This window comes from Aquarana catesbeiana, linkage group LG13 (assembly GCF_042186555.1).
Source record: "Aquarana catesbeiana isolate 2022-GZ linkage group LG13, ASM4218655v1, whole genome shotgun sequence".
NCBI classification, from domain to species: Eukaryota; Metazoa; Chordata; class Amphibia; order Anura; family Ranidae; genus Aquarana; species Aquarana catesbeiana.
The window spans coordinates 224,841,759-224,857,772 of NC_133336.1; the positions used below are offsets into that span (position 1 = coordinate 224,841,759).

General features: G+C 46.0%; 1 protein-coding gene across 8 annotated transcripts in view; it reads right to left on the reverse strand.

Moving 5' to 3' along the window:
• Positions 1-1,988: 1,988 nt before the first annotated feature.
• ARHGEF2 (Rho/Rac guanine nucleotide exchange factor 2) overlaps positions 1,989-16,014 on the reverse strand; it is a 168,297-nt gene continuing 154,271 nt past the window's right edge. For 6 of the 8 annotated variants that reach the window (XM_073609296.1, XM_073609299.1, XM_073609302.1 and 3 more), the window contains 11 exons: positions 15,814-15,890; positions 15,526-15,695; positions 15,078-15,145; positions 13,986-14,174; positions 11,763-11,858; positions 11,153-11,205; positions 10,077-10,118; positions 8,494-8,544; positions 7,819-8,286; positions 7,513-7,708; positions 1,989-5,046 (listed from right to left, as the gene is read on the reverse strand). In XM_073609296.1, coding sequence (XP_073465397.1) covers positions 4,961-5,046; positions 7,513-7,708; positions 7,819-8,286; positions 8,494-8,544; positions 10,077-10,118; positions 11,153-11,205; positions 11,763-11,858; positions 13,986-14,174; positions 15,078-15,145; positions 15,526-15,695; positions 15,814-15,890 — 1,496 coding nt within the window. In that variant the 3' untranslated portion in view covers positions 1,989-4,960. The remainder of the gene's footprint in view (positions 5,047-7,512; positions 7,709-7,818; positions 8,287-8,493; positions 8,545-10,076; positions 10,119-11,152; positions 11,206-11,762; positions 11,859-13,985; positions 14,175-15,077; positions 15,146-15,525; positions 15,696-15,813; positions 15,891-16,014) is intronic. The other 2 variants (XM_073609297.1, XM_073609298.1) reach the window with 2 other exon arrangements.

Consider the following 16,014-nt stretch of genomic DNA (forward strand, 5'->3'; position numbering starts at 1 on the left):
CAAGCAATTGCTTGTTTTGCCTGTCCTGTTGCGACGGCCTGCCTGGAAGCAGTCTCTAGCAGCCTTCTGTAAACAAGGAAGCAGTCTCTAGCGGTCTCCTGTAAACAAGGAAGCAATCTCCAGCAGTCTCCTGTAACCTGGAAGCAGTCTCTAGCAGTCTCCTTTAACAGGGAAACAGTCTCCTGTAGCTTGGGATTTGTCTCTAGCGGTCTCCTGTAACAAGGAAGCAGTCTCTAGCGGCCTTCTGTAAACAAGGAAGCAATCTCTAGCGGTCTCCTGTAAACAAGGAAGCAATCTCTAGCGGTCTCCTGTAACCAGTCTCCTATAGCCTGGAAGCAGTCTCTAGCAGTCTCCTGTAACCTGGAAGCAGTCTCCTGTAACCTGGAAGCAGTCTCTAGCGGTCTCCTGTAACCTGGAAGCAGTCTCTAGCGGTCTCCTGTAACCTGGAAGCAGTCTCTAGCAGTCTCCTGTAACAAGGAAGCAGTCTATAGCAGTCTCTTGTAACCTGGAAGCAATCTCTAGCGGTCTCCTGTAGACTGGAAGCAGTCTCTAGTGGCCTCCTGTAACAAGGAAGTAGTCTCTAGCAGTCTCCTTTAACAGGGAAACAGTCTCCTGTAGCTTGGAATTTGTCTCTAGTGGTCTCCTGTAACAAGGAAGCAGTCTCTAGTGGTCTCCTCTAACCTGGAAGCAGTCTCTAGTGGTCTCCTGTAATGAGGAAATTGGGTCTAGCAGTCTGCTGTAATCTAGAGACTGCTTCCTTGTTACAGGAGACTGCTAGAGATGGCTTCCAGGGGGCATGTCATAACATGTTGTAACATGCCCCTCCCCCGATGACATCAGCGCTGCATAAACTGTTGGTGCTATATAAATCCTGAATAATAATAATCAGTTGTGACGAAACATGTAGGGTGGAGCCTACATACGTGCCGTTGCCACACTTCTTCCTGATGTGTAGACTGATTAATCGATCTTATGCATGATATATTGCATACATGCCTGTTTTAATTTCTCAAATGTGAGTACCTTTTATCCTTTGTATATACCAATAAATCTGAAGTTATCGTATCGCACTATGTGGACGCTCTTTTTTTTTTCACATTTATTGTGTTTCACTTATTTTTGGTCAGTGCGTTTTCTCCCCAATTTTTTGCACTGTTATGTCAGCTGTTTTCAGTCCAGCTGGGCAGACTGATGTATTCGCTGTCAGCTGTTTTCAGTCCAGCTGGGCAAACGGGTGTATTCGCTGTCAGCTGTTTTCAGTCCAGCTGGGCAAACGGGTGTATTCGCTGTCAGCTGTTTTCGGTCCAGCTGGGCAGACTGATATATTCACTGTCAGCTGTTTTCAGTCCAGCTGGGCAAACAGGTGTATTCGCTCTCAGCTGTTTTCAGTCCAGCTGGGCAGACTGATGTATTCGCTGTCAGCTGTTTTGACAACGATTGAAGTGAACACAGCCGGGCGTACAAAGCAATAGGCACCAAAAATGACCACACCAACATTCACTGTCCTTATGAATACAATTTATTGACCAGCAAAGCAAAAATATTTTTTTTCCATTTTTTTTTTTCCTTTTAAGTTTATATCAGAACAAGGAAAGAAAAAACAAACCATGACTTGTATTTCATACATTATTAAGTCTATTTACAAAAACTAAGTCTTAATATTTATATATATATTCTATTTACATATACAAATATCGGGGACTTAGACATCCCACTTTTCAGGCCCTTTTTACACTTCCACAAAGCTGCCTGCCGGTACACAGTTGCTGATAAAGTTGTTGCATTACATTGTCAATAAAGTTTTTGCATTCAATGGTCCAGATTGACAGTGAGAGTGGCAGTCCGTACTTCTAGTGGAAGCCGCCGCTTGTCGGCTTCAACTACAGGGTGATTTCTGGCTGACCGCGGCGCTCATTTGCACGCAAGAATTGCAATCGATCACACAAGTCGCCTTTGCCGTGGAAGCCAAAGACCATCGATTTGGATTAAAAAAAAAAACAAAAAAACATCGATTGACTTAAAAAAAAAAGGAAACTGCAGCAATGTCATTGGTTCCTGCTGAATTTCCATAAGCCTATCCTGACCGACGGCCTCCTCTAATATAAGGACAACCGTTCATCCTCATCGATTTTAAAAACATCGGCGTAAAAACGAGATTTCTACAGTTTTTCAAAAAACATTCCATTTTTTTGGAAGCATAAAATTAGCGAGTGCATTCAAATAATAATAATAAAAAAAAAAAAAAAAAGTTGCGGCACTTTTTTATAAAAACAAAAACTTGCTTAGAGAATCAAGAAAAAAAAAAAAGTATTTACAAGCGATCGTTCCGTACAAAATATAAATAAGATTCAAGGTTGGAATAATATCACAAGTTTTCCTGTTAGTGTAAAGCAGCTTTGCAGGATTCTACATAGAAAAGGAGCGAGGAAGGTTCGATCGTCGGTGAGGGAGGGGATAGCGACGCCCAAAAAAACGCCATAAAAAAAAAAAAATCATGGTCTGAAAAAAAAAAAAGGCGACTCCCTATTAACGCTCGCAATATTTATTGTTTTATTCACAGGAAGAACTCAGAGTATCAAATTTTATTTTATTTATTTTTACGTTTCATTAAAAAGTGAGGCCCCCCCCCTAAAATAATGCTGAATTTAGTTGGAAAGCAATTTGGGAAAATTGCGTGTAAAATTTGTGCTTACGGTTTGCAGCTTCCCTGGTGCTGTCCTCTGCTGCCACCTATCCATGGAGCCCATGTATATAAAAAATAAAAAGAGTGATATTGATACTTTGTATCTTCATGCACTTGGAATGTTGCACCTCCTATGGCATCGGAGGCCAATAAAATTGTATCGGTTTGAGGCAGCAGCAGCGAGAAGATCGACAGAGATGGGCCTTCTCGTTGAAGCAATAACCCACCATCGTCTAAAACCAAATCCTAGCATTTTTTTTTTGGGTGGTGGTGGGCGTTGTTCACTGATCATCCCTCCACAACCTGATAGAGGGAAGGAACCCCCCTTATGGGTTGTGCATGTGGGTGGAGCTGCTAACTCCTTTTTTTTCTATAGGAGAAGGTTACAGGAGTGACCTAATCCAACGAGATCCCACCAATCGGTTTTGAAAAAGTTGACAGCTCTTTTGGATTTGCTAGGACAGTCTGGCATTTCGGGCCCCTTTGTTCTCTCCCCTCCGATTTATGGTGTTTGGGGGCTTTGTCCGGGATCACAGCATGGGGGCTTTGTCCGGGATCACAGCATGGGGGCTTTGTCCGGGATCACAGCATCAACCTTATGCAATACCTCCAAATAGGCATTAATTACAGGGATCGGCTTCGTGAGTGTGCAGTATATTTAGCGGTGGGGTCAACTTGTAAAGCGGGTGTGATCTGGGAGCCCACCAACCCCCCCCAGTAAAATGCAGTCTGTGGGCGGGGCTAACCGGTGTCAGTGATTATTGTAAGTATGGTTTTGCATGGACTTTTTTATATTTATTTAGAAAGTTGACAATACAACATGATTCCTCAGAATTAACCTCTGACACTGTGTACTGTATTGGTGTCAACATCTTTGCCCCCCCCCCAAGACCTTTAATCAGACATTTTTGTAAGTGGGAGGGGTAAAAAAAAGGGGAAAAAGCTGCATTTAACCACTGGGGGGATCATAACTGGAGGGCTGACAATGCGCTTTTTTTTTAAATTAACATTTTAGAAAGAGAATTGCTCCATTAACAATAATATTGACCCCCTCCCCCCTGGGCTGCAGTCTGGCATCTAGGCCCCTTGTTCCTTCCCCCTTCCGATCCTGTGTTTGGGGGCTCGTCCGGGATCACAGTATCAACTTTATGCAATACCGCAAATAGGCATTAATTAAAGGGATCGGCTTTGCGAGTGCCCCTCCCAGGGCTGCAATATGCCATTTATTACACCTCACCTTCCTATAACTTTTCTTGCACCTCATTTCTTATAAAAAAAATAACTTAAACTATGGACTGCATAAAGAAAAAATGTTATATATATACTAAAAGAGAGCTTTGCCATGTGGCGGGCGTTGTGCTTTAGCGCAGGTCATCCAGTTTGGCAGTGGGGGGGGGAAGCTAAAAGGGGGGGTCTGGCCTGAATATCTACAAATCATTACGTTTAAGTATTACCGTTTTTGTCACTTTGTAAAGAAAATGTTAATGAGATTTAGTTACGTTGTTGGTATTTTGGTATCAGTTCAGATGTTTTAAAGTGCACCTGTCCTTTAAAAAAGTCAACCAGGTGTCCCTTCAGACAGCTTTCACGGTCTTGTCTGCAGTACACTGATGCTGCCACAAGGTGGCAGTGTTGCTCTATATGCAGACCCCTAACAAGATAATGAGACCCCCCCCCCCAAAAGACATTGAGCGCTAATCTGAAGGACCTGCAGACTACTCCCTCCTGAAACAGATGATGAGACTTGTAGTTCAACATCTCGCTTAACTTTGCCCCATGTAGCATGGCTTTAATTGTATGCTTAACCTGTGTACCTCCTTTTCAAGTGCATTCGCCGTTTATGTCAAAATTCTAATTCATCTGAACTTTTCATACTGTCGCTGTTTTATTTGGCAAACCAAATTTCATTTCACTAGTTTAAAAAAAAAAAAAAAAAAAAAAAAAAGGCTTGATTCCGCCACTAATTTGCATCACATTTAAAAATAATAACTTTGCAGTCTGTCACCCCCCCTCCCCCGGCTTGCGATCAGTGTATATGTTGCGTCCGTGGAATAGTCACACGCAGCCCTATAAGAAATTGTTGTGTTGGTCCGTTATTGTCGCGAGGAAAGTTTATTTTTTTCTCCTTTCTACAGAATGTTTTTGGGAAGGAAGAGAAGAAATGTCTCTCTCTCTCTGCTAACAGTCAGCTCTCTTCTTACTGCTCGGCTGGGGGGTTTCCAGGTGGAGCAGCGCGTCCGTCTTGTTTTCTCAGTGGTAGCCGTCTTCTGGCGCGGATCAGCTCTCTGACGATCCGGTTTCAGCGTCTTTCAGGTCTTGTGTGCTCTCGGCCTCCTCCGGAATGTCCTGCATTCTCTGGAATTCTGGGGGGGATATCAGACACAAGGTGTGAGACCACCATGACAGAACACAGACAGGGGGTCACAAGCTCATTAGGTAATCATATCACCAATTAATATCTAGTACATGGTTTCTCAACTAGGGTTCCATGATACTCCATGGTTCTTCCTAAGGTGGGGTTCTTTGAGCAATTTCTGCCTCTCAGATAAGTTCCCCACTGACACCATGGATCTTTTTAGCTCTCTGTAAGAAGGCAATTCTTCCCAATGACCACAAGTGTACAGAACAGTCTTCCCACTGACCATTTAACGTATCATGAGTTGTAGATATAGTCATTTTTAGCAAGGGATCCCTGAGACCGAAAAGTTATTTCAAGGGTTCTTCTTTTGAAAAGGTTGAGAAAGGCAGCTCCGATAGTTGGTCTCATTCAACTGGACTTGTTCTGGAATGTCAAAGACTCTTCCGAGCTTCTACAGTTCTTATAAGCATCATAAACCCAGCATTTATATCCACAGAGGTAAGACAACATGGAGTGTAAGGGCAGATGGTGACTGGCCAAAAACAGGATGGGAAATGTGGAACTTCTTTGTTCTAGTTACATAATCTCATCCTTCAATCCGCATGATTGGTGGAGGACAATCCCCCCCCCCCCCCCCCCCCCCCTTCAGGTATGATTGTTCCAGTTCAATGTAGATGGCTTCTTTCAAGCCTCCTACTAACCAGTTGCCCTCTCTGTTCAAGATGTGACCTTGGTGTTCCTTTTCCTTAAAGCGTAGGAAGATTGCTGAATCTTGGCCTGTAGAATTTGGTTTTCTCGGTTGGACCATTGTTGAGTGTCGGTCTTTTCAATGTACAGGTCTTTGCTATATTGGGCCATTGTTGAGGCGGTGTTGGCCTTCTCAATGTACAGGTCTTTGCTATGTTGGGCCATTGTTGAGGTGGTGTTGGCCTTCTCAATGTACAGGTCTTTACTGGTGTTGGGTTATCTAGATGTACAAGTTTCTGTCTCAGTGTATTGCTTAGAAGTATCAGCAGGATCTGATGATGCTCTTTACACCAGCCCTAGGTCGTCAAAAGTCCAGCAATAGACTGAAACAGAAGTTTGTACATCCAAAAGACCAACCACAAATGGAGTAACTTAGTAGATATGGTGTGGTAAGGAATACAAAGACCTGTACATTGGGAAGAGAAAACAACTCACAACCAAGGAATGGGCCATTCTAGGCTGGTAAACGGCTCCTTGTGTTTGGTCTTCTGGATGTATACGCTTCTGATTCAGTGTATTGGTGGACTTGAAGACAGAGATGTGATGTTGGGTAAATATCCTGCTGATACTTCTAGTGAAGTAAATTGGTATATGCAGTGTAGTGGGGGAAGCAAAGACCTGTACAATGGCCCAACATAGCACAGACCTGTACATTGGGGAGACTAACACCCTCTTGACAATGGCCTAACTTAGAAGACCAAATTCTACAGGACTAGACTCAACAGTTTGACTACACCTTAAGGAAAAAGGGACAGTCTTTTGATGACGGTGAGGAGCACATTTTTGGACAATTAGTTCAGAAGAGGCCATCTACATTAAACTGGAGCAACCATCATTGAACAGGTGTGGTGGCCTTCGACACCATCGGTCTTCTAGATATAATGCCACTGTATTATATCTACCCCTTCTACCCATTAATTATTATCTCTTAACTTAATATGTAACTTTCACACCTCCCATCTTGTTTTTAGACAATCAACATCTAAACATTCCATGATGATTGGATTAGGGTGTTGGTGCTCCATGTGTGGACATAAATGTTGGGGTATCTTCCTGACACTCAGAAACAAATAAAGGGCTAGGAAATGTCCTCAACATTACAGAACAAGTCCGGTTGAATGTGACCAACTACCACTAGATGTAGCATGACCTGGAGAAACAAGAGCCTTCAACCTTCCTACAAAAGACTTCCAAGGAGGGCAATACATGCAGTGGACAGAAAAATAGAAACTTCGGCAGCACTGAACAACTTTTATCCCCTGAATAAGAGGCTGTGGTGGTGACTCCACAGAAATGGCCAAGATGGCTGACCACCCTTATTGTGTAGGGGGGAGAATGGGAAGGAATTTTGGGGGCCTTCTTACTCAAACCAATGTGGCCTTCATATTGTTAAACTGGCCACCCCAGCCTTTCAATAACCAAAAAATATCTGCCTATTCATGTGAATGGGATTACTTAAAACCCAACTCCAGCAAAATGTTTCTGGTTTTGAGTTGCGTGGGGAACCGCTCAAAGTTTGTGGCTTTCCATGTCCCTGGTGTGGAATTTTCCTCTAACTTGATAGTTTCTGTCCTGCCGGATACCTAACAGCAATTCTCCTTTATGAGGTCACACTTAGTGAGCAAGAGCTAGAATCTGGCTAATCTTCCATCTTTCCATATTTATTTGGGGAAAACAAATATTTTTGTTTTCACACATTCCACCCCTACTGGCCCCCACTCACCTCGCGCGCTTGATGGCGATGTTGGCGGCCCTCCTCCCTCTTCCTCTGACGACTCTGTGTCTACAGTCTCTGGCAGCCTTTCCAGCTCGGTTAGGTCGCTGAAGTCGTCTTTCAGGTCAGAGTCCTCCTGTAAGGTGATGACAGGGATCAGGCCTGGGCCATCCAGGGTGGCCAGAGATCGGCGGTCGTGGTTTATCTGAGCAAAAACGAGACAGGCAAAGTCAGCAATGACCATCTGTGGGATTGGTCGTCCATAACATAGATGTAGTGGACGTTGTTTAGAAAGGCGATTGTGTTGGCACGTACCTGGGGTGGAGTGAAGGTTTGGTACAGGGCGTCTCCAGCTGGCAAGCTTCGCCGTCTTGGGTCGGTCCCCCTAGGACTTCTGCCAATATCAGCCACCCCATTGCCTTTCTGCAGGGTAGCCAGCTCCAGCTGCTTCTTCCCCTCCTCCAACTCCAGTTCCAGTCTGTTCCTCATCTGCTCGCTCTCCCTGAGACGCGCCTCCAAGGTTCCTGCCTCCTGCGCCCGCTCCTCGCACTGTCGTCTGCAGCGGCGCAGCTCCTCTTGCAGCAGGGTATGCTGTCGCTGGAGAAGGGTCAGCTCGGTGCCAGACTTGTCCATGCTCTTGGATAAGGGCTCCACTACGGACAGGTCGCGGGAGTTGGTGCGGGACAGGTTCTCTTTCTTGTCGGTGCGGTTCAGGTTCTCCTTCTTGTCCGTGCTGTCTGGGATCTGTAGACTCATCAGACTGTCTTGCTGGGCCACCACCACCTACCAGAGAAAGGAGATATTAATGTTAGCGCCCGGCCACCAGGGGGAGCTATTGCTGACTCCTCAATCGCCACTCTAGCTTCAGAAATAAAAGCTTTGGCTGGGGACTACAACTCCCATTAGCTGGCAAGGAATGCTGAACATGGCAGTTCCTTAGCAGCTGGAGGCCAGCTATGCGTGTGTCCACTGTAGATAAAGAAACCTTACCTGGAGTCCGTGCAACAAGCTGTACAAGTTGGAGATCCTTTGCAGAGCCTCCTTAAACAGAAAAAGAGATTTACTAAACACCTTTATTTACAATACATAGTTAAAGGAGCACTGTCATGGGGGAGTGAAGTGTGGATGAGTATGTGCAGCTGCGGGGACAGACATTAAAATAAACCAAATCTGACTACTTCTAGAAGAGTCAGCCCCTTAGCACAGCCCCCTCCTTGCATACCCTAGCCCTCTCCTGGGAATGTCTAATTACTGTCTGTGCTGGCCCAGCTCCTACACTCCTTGCCTCACCACCCTATAGGTAACCTTTTATGTAGCTCCAAGGGGAGGAATGCAATAGAGCAGCCTTTCTTAACCTTTTAATCCAAGAGGAACCCTTGCAGTTATTTTCAGGTCTTGGGGAACCCAACCAGGGGGAAAGAATGGCCCTTCAGTGGACGAGGGACAAGTGTCCCCCCTTCCATTGGCGGCGGTCGAGGGGCAAGAGTGGCCCTTCCGTTGGCAGCGGTCCAGGGGCAAGAGTGGCCCTTCCGTTGGTGCCGGTCGAGGGGCAAGAGTGGCCCTTCTGTTGGTGCCGGTCGAGGGGCAAGAGTGGCCCTTCTGTTGGTGGTGGTCGAGGGGCAAGTGTGGCCCTTCTGTTGGTGGTGGTCGAGGGGCAAGCGTGGCCCTTCCGTTGGCGACGGTCGAGAGCCAAGAGTAGCCCTTCTGTTGGCGGCGGTCGAGGGCCAAGAGTAGCCCTTCCGTTGGCAGCGTTGAGGGCCAAGAGTGGCCCTTCCGTTGGCGGTCGAGGGCCAAGAGTTGCCCTTCCATTGGCGGTCGAGGGCCAAGAGTGGCCCTTCCATTGGAGGCGGTCAAGGGCCAAGAGTGGCCCTTCCATTGGCAATGGTCAAGTCGCAAGAATGTCCCGTGCATTGGCGGCGGTCGAGGGGGAAGAGAGGCCCTCCTGTTGGCGGTCGAGGGGGGAAGAGAGGCCCTCCTGTTGGCGGTCGAGGGGGGAAGAGAGGCTCTCCCGTTGGCGGCCGAGGGGGAAGAGAGGCCCTCCCGTTGGCGGCCGAGGGGGAAGAGAGGCCCTCCCGTTGGCGGCCGAGGGGGAAGAGAGGCCCTCCCGTTGGCGGCCGAGGGGGAAGAGAGGCCCTCCCGTTGGCGGCCGAGGGGGAAGAATGCTCCCCTTACAGACAGCTAAAAAGATCTTTGGTGTCATGCTGCTGACTCTAACAAGTGGTAATGAACCTGGAATTATGCAGGCACCTTCAACTAGGTCCATAAACCACAGCTCAAGAACTCCTAGCAAACTCTGGAGGAACCCTGGTTGAGAATGGCTGCTATAGAGTACCACTTGGGTAACAGAGTCTGCTGACATCACATACAAGATGGCAGCACCCGGAAGTAGTCTCGGGGTTATTTGATGTCTACACAAGGAAGGATTTTACAGGAAATTGACGTATAAAATCTTATGGGCAGATTATTGTTAAAATGAGAGTCCCCTTAAAGTAAATTACATATCGGAGATAAATCCAGGTTTAGGTTCAAGAAGAATTTCAGCGACAGTTATGCCCCCAAAAAGCCGCGCTCACCTCCTGCGGGCTCTTATTCTGCAGTTGGTTGCCGTTCCGGTCCTGTAGAGATAGAACAGAGGGTTTTTTAATAAAAACCATTAGATGTTGAACGATGTTCATCGTATCTCTTTCATATTAAGAGTTTGTTAGAATATATATATATAAAAAAGAAAAAATATCAAGTTTAGGGGATGAGCAAAGTTCTATCAAAGATTGATTGATTTTGCCCAGATATCAGAATGGGGATTTTAACTGGTTGTTGAGGTCTACAGACTATCCCTAAAAGTTGAAAACCAAAACATTTTCTGATTAGAGTCGGTAAGAAGATTTTTCTTCACTTCCTGCCCTATAAACACAACAAGATCAGAGTCGTAGATTTTTTTTTTTTATGTTGAGGAGGGTCCCTTAAGCACACCGTCCAGTCCACCTCCCACATTTAGGACACTCCAAACCAAGCAGGGTAGCCTCATCTTCCCCCTGGAGGTGATGATCCCCTCCTCACCTGCCAGGGTTTTGGGCAAAGCAGAAGATGGTGGCGAGGTTGGATTGGGCACAGTTGGGGCAGGGCAGAATTTTGGCACTGTTGGGTCACACACCACCTGAGAGAGTGGAGTCAAACATCCTCCCCAACATTTCCCACATCCGGCTGACCTCACCATCAACCAGTCTATGGCAGGGGAGCCACCAACTGGATGTGCGGGACCATAGACATGTGAGGCTTTCAACAGAGGACCCAACTGTGTGTAGGGAGCAGGGTCAGCAGCAGGTAGTGCAACAGGGTTGTGATCTACTTTCTTGCCAAATCCCCGTCCTACAACCTCCCTCAGCTGTGTAGGATACATGGCTGTTCCCTGCCTGAAAAAATCACATTGCAACCTCGTCACCACTGGCAAGTCTCTGCACTAAGCGAATGCTCTGAGGGGGACCGGATCTATACCCAAGAACAGAAAATGAGAGGAAATCTCCTCTAAGTCATTATTAGAACAGGTGTCTCCCACTATGCCTGTTCTGGTGACAACTATAACGTCTCGGACTTCCCATCACCATTGTTGGTGTTGCTACTTTACTATTCAGGTTCACAGTTATTGTCTCACCTTCTGGTCCTCATCCCTGTCCAGAGATCCGTTCACACTGCTCGAGTCGCCATCTGGAGAGAGAAGACCTATTAGGGTCAAGTCACAAAATCCCAGAACAGAGCAGTCTTAAAGCCACTAGTCTGCCTAGTCTTTACATAGTGCTGATGGTGACTCTGGGTTCCCTCCAGCATCCCAAAGGGCCCTCAAAAGGAAATTTCATAGACCTAGATCCCCTGTGATCCCAAGAAAACTTAGAAGACTTCCCATAGACCCAAAACTGGCGGAATGGCCACCATTGATCAGCATCTGGACTCCTTGGGTGAGGCATTTGCTTCTCTCTAATTTTGATGGATGTCTACTACAACAATCATTAAATGGGATGCCCTTGTGGGCTACGATATATATATATTTTTAATACAATTTACCCTTGAACATAAACAATAATACTAAATTGAAAACCGATATCGGGCAACAATGCAGGTGATAAAACACAAATACAAAGTTGCAAATTTCTCCTCCCTGGTATGACATTTATTAGAAAGGGACATGTACTAAGACTCAACTAATGGCAGACATAGTTCATGAGATAGTAACAGACACAGAGCGGCGCCCTCTGGTGGACACTCACGTGTGGTGTTACTGGCTGGGACAGAGGTGTGATTGTGATCGGCTATAGGCAGGTGCTCGTTTCCTATCGTTATAATGACGTCCTTCAGCGCTTCCACTGTGAGAGGAAAAAGAGACAGTCAGCACTACAGTCCACAGCTAATATACATGACAGACATCATACACTCTACAATGATTAATGTGTTCACTTCTATTATTATACAGGAATTATATAGCGCCAACAGTTTGCGCAACGTTAGAGCAGACCGTATAGTTACAATACAATTCAATACAGGAGGAATCAGGGGACCCTGTTGGTTAGAGCTTACAATCTAGGAGGGAGGGTCAAGTGATACAAAAAGGATAGATTTTGGAGATAGTCTGACAGATTGGGGTAGGGAATTTCAGAGGATGGGAGAGGCTCGGGGGAAGTCCTGGAGGCGAGTATGGGAATAGGTGATGAGGGAGATAGAGAGAGCAGGAGGTCTTGGGAAAGAACCAGGAGGACGATCAGGTTGGTATTTTGAGACTAGGTTAGTGATGGAGCTAGGGGCAGAGTTGTGGATGGCTTTTGTAAGTTAGTATTTTGAAATTAATTAGTTGGGCGAGTGGCAGCCAATGGAGGGATTGGCAGAGAGGGGTAGCAGACATTGAGCGGTTTGTAAGGTGGATGAGTCTGGCAGCAGCATTCATCATGGACTGAAGGGGGGATTTTTTTTTTTTTTTTTTTTTTTTTGAAAAGCCAGTGGCGTGTGAAACACGCCCAAAAACTCCACTCCGTGTCAAAAAAAGTGCACACACATAAAAGAGTGACCCAAAACGTGCAACAGGTGTTACACGATCCTCCTTAAGAAGGACCTTACCCTTATCCCCCGGGGCGGTAGGCTCCAGACGGGGACTGAGGTACTCACTAGGCTCGTCTAGTCGAAATCAGATGGTCCCCTTTCTCTGGAGGGTCTGCCGAAACAGACCCACCCAAGTACTAGGTAGGGCTCCCCTGAAGGGAGACCCCATGAAAGAGGGCGAACCAAGCCAGAATGCCATGTCCACCCCCTTCCCAAGACGTTCAGGGTAGGCCCGAGGGCCCACACCCTACTAATCACACAGTGACAAACAGTGTAACAATCAGCAAATAAAATACAAAAAAAATTGACAAACACAGGGAATAAATAAAAAGAAAGTGGGGAGAAGGAAGTGGGAGAAGTGAAAGTGACCATTGTGCAATACAATGTCCGTCCCTCCGGCCAGGAATAAAAAATTCCTCTGGTCTTAGCCAAAGGGCTCGGCCCTAGTGGCAGGTGCGAAAAAAGTATGTTGTGACGTAATCATGGTGCCAACAAAACTCAAAGTGCCTGAAGGGGGGGATAGCCTATTTAAGAGTAAACCAATGAGGAGAGAGTTAACCAGGGAGTGAATCAGGAGCTTTGTGGTGTCATTGGTTAGGAAGAAGTGTATTTTGGAGATGTTGTGGAGGTTGAGGCTGTGATTGGGATGTGGGGCTGAAAAGAGAGTTCAGAGTCCAGGGTAACACCTAGTACCCTGGAATGCGTAAATGGTTGTGCCATTGCTCTTGACAGAGAAATCAGGGGAAGAGGGACGTGGGGGAGGAAATAGTATGAGGTCGGTTTTGGACAAGTTGAGTTTGAGGAAGTGGTTTTAGATCCAGACAGATGTGTCTGTTAGTAAGCTAGTGATGCGTGAGAAGACTGATGGAGTGAGTTGAGGGGTGGAGAGACTGATTTGGGTGTCATCAGCATAGAAATGATATTGAAAGCCATGGGAGGCTCTCAGCTGACCCAGGGAGGAGTTGTAGATTGAAAATAGGAGAGGTCCAAGAACAGAACCTTGGGGGACCCCAAAGGAACAAGGAAGAGGAGAGGAGGAAGTAGAACTGTTAGCGACACTGAAGGTGCAGTGGGATAGGTAAGATGAAAGTCAGAGAAGAGCACAGTCACGGAGACCAAGGGAGTGAAGTTTTTTTTGAGGTGGGGGTGGTCAACTGTATCAAAGGCAGCCGAAAGGTCCAGAAGTAAGAGTACTTCTACTAGGATAATAACTATAGATTGTGATTGTGGGGGGACATTACATTGTAAGTTCCTTTGGTGACTGGCTCAGTGATCCCTGTACAGCACTGTATAAATGTATAATAATAGTGTGTGGTTGTGGGGGGAAATTAGAGCTTAAGCTTATCTGGTGCAGAGACTGATGAAGTTCTATATTCAAATTCCTCTTCCAGGTATCTCACCTTCTTTGATGGCCTCAGTGATGAGTTTCTCTCCACGGTAGCTGTCTGTTGATTCTGTCCGGAATAGCTTGCGGGTGTTCCCCATGACTGGCGCGTCCTCTCCCGCCTGCAGTTGTAGCACCTTTGAAAACAGCGTCACCTTCTCCTCCATGATGGCCGCCACCTCTGTGTCCCTCTGCTGTATGACCTCTGCCAGAAAACAGACACAATGGTTAAAGTCCAACCCACAGGTAAAGGCTAAAAAGAAATGATCACCCCCAACAGCCAATTACTTTATCGGTCTTTTATGCTGCAATGGAAATGCAAGTATGAGGATGAAGATCTACTGTCCAATAGGAAGAGGATAGTTCTTTGTTCATATCTGCATTGTGCCTCTAGTGGCCCTACAGCTTTTAAGGCACTAAGCATCCAGAATTGCCCTGCCAAGAGCTGGCAGTATTAAAAGACCATCAATGGTTTTAAAGCAATAGAAAGTGGATATTCCAACCACACTTCACTGAGATGGTGTAGGAAGGGTTTCTCTACATTCAAAATGTTGAAGTAGGCCCTGGACAATATACAAAAACATGGTTCAAGTGTCTTTTAAATGCTGTGGGTCAAAGCAAGTAGACGTAGACTGTTATCAGTTGACCATAGTGCAGCATGAGTGCTACTGGTTTTGTATCTCCTCTTACTCTGGTGGACCCATCTAGCCTTTCATTCTGGTGGACCCGTATCGCTTCCCACTCTCGTGAAACCATGTAAACTCCTATTCTGGTGGACCCATCTAGCTTCCCCAAAAATGAGTGCTACTGTGTTCTGAGTTAAGCTGTTCCAATTTCAGCCAATGCCTGATGAACTGAGCAAAATTCGCATAGGGGGTGATGCTGTAGGCTCCCTCCCACCCAGCCGGGCTTGGTCGCTAATTTGAATATCCCTATGTGCTACATAAATCTAATTAGCTCCCACGGGCCACCATCTGCTTGATGAAATGTGACAATCCCAATAACTAATATTGTGAATTTGAATTCAGACTTGAAAGTCCATATTAATGATTGTTGCTGTTTTTTTTTTCTGTAGATATCTTCAGTGTTGAAGAAGTACAGCACTTACCTTTCAATTTCCTCAATTTGGCTTCCACTTCGGTTTCAATTAGTGGGAATTCGTCCCGTTTTGGACATCTGAAAGGAAAGAAAAAGGTCACATGATTTGGCGTTAAACACATCTCAGAGACTGACTGGCTGTGGTGGGCCCACGTCTTCACCTTCTGGTGGACCTGTATAGTCTCTCATTCTGGTGGACCCGTGTCTCCTCTGATTCTAGTGGACCCATCTAGCCTCCAATTCTGGTAGACCCATGTAGCCCCCGTCCCCATTCTGATGAAACTGTATCCCCTATGATTCTGGCGGACCCATCTAGCCTCCCATTCTGGTGGACCCGTATCTTCTCTGATTCTGGTGGACCCATCTAGCCTCTGATTCTAGTGGGCCCCATCTAGCCTCCCATTTTGGTCCCTCTTGGTTACAAACCTATAAGTCTTCTGTCCTATAATCATACTTACACTTTTACTGTCTGTGCAATGACCTTCATCCATGTGTTCCTCTCCTCCCGTGAGGCTGCGTGAACTTCATACATCTCTGGAGGCTTAGCGCTGATCAAAAACATCCCTTTCTCCTGATTGGCAATGTCCCTGACGATGAGGTTTTCTAATGAAATCACGGCTGACTTGTCCTACAATGTGTTGGGAGAAGAAAAGATTAGTCATCAACTGAACATCTTCCAAGACAAAGCAGAAGACCATTACCAACTTCTTCTGGGGTTATTAGCGGTTGTTTTATGAATGTCTTACCAGGTTTGGAAAGTAGTATTTTTGGTCCTTTTCTTGGAGAAGAATCAGGGCATCTGTCATTAGCAGCATGATGACATCTGGGTGAGAAAAGATCTACAATCAATATCTTGGAAAACATACGGAATATCTAAAACCCTTGTTTTTCTTGCCAATAACCTACTAGAGGCTCTACTACTCTAAGTTTTTTGTAGTCTACTTACT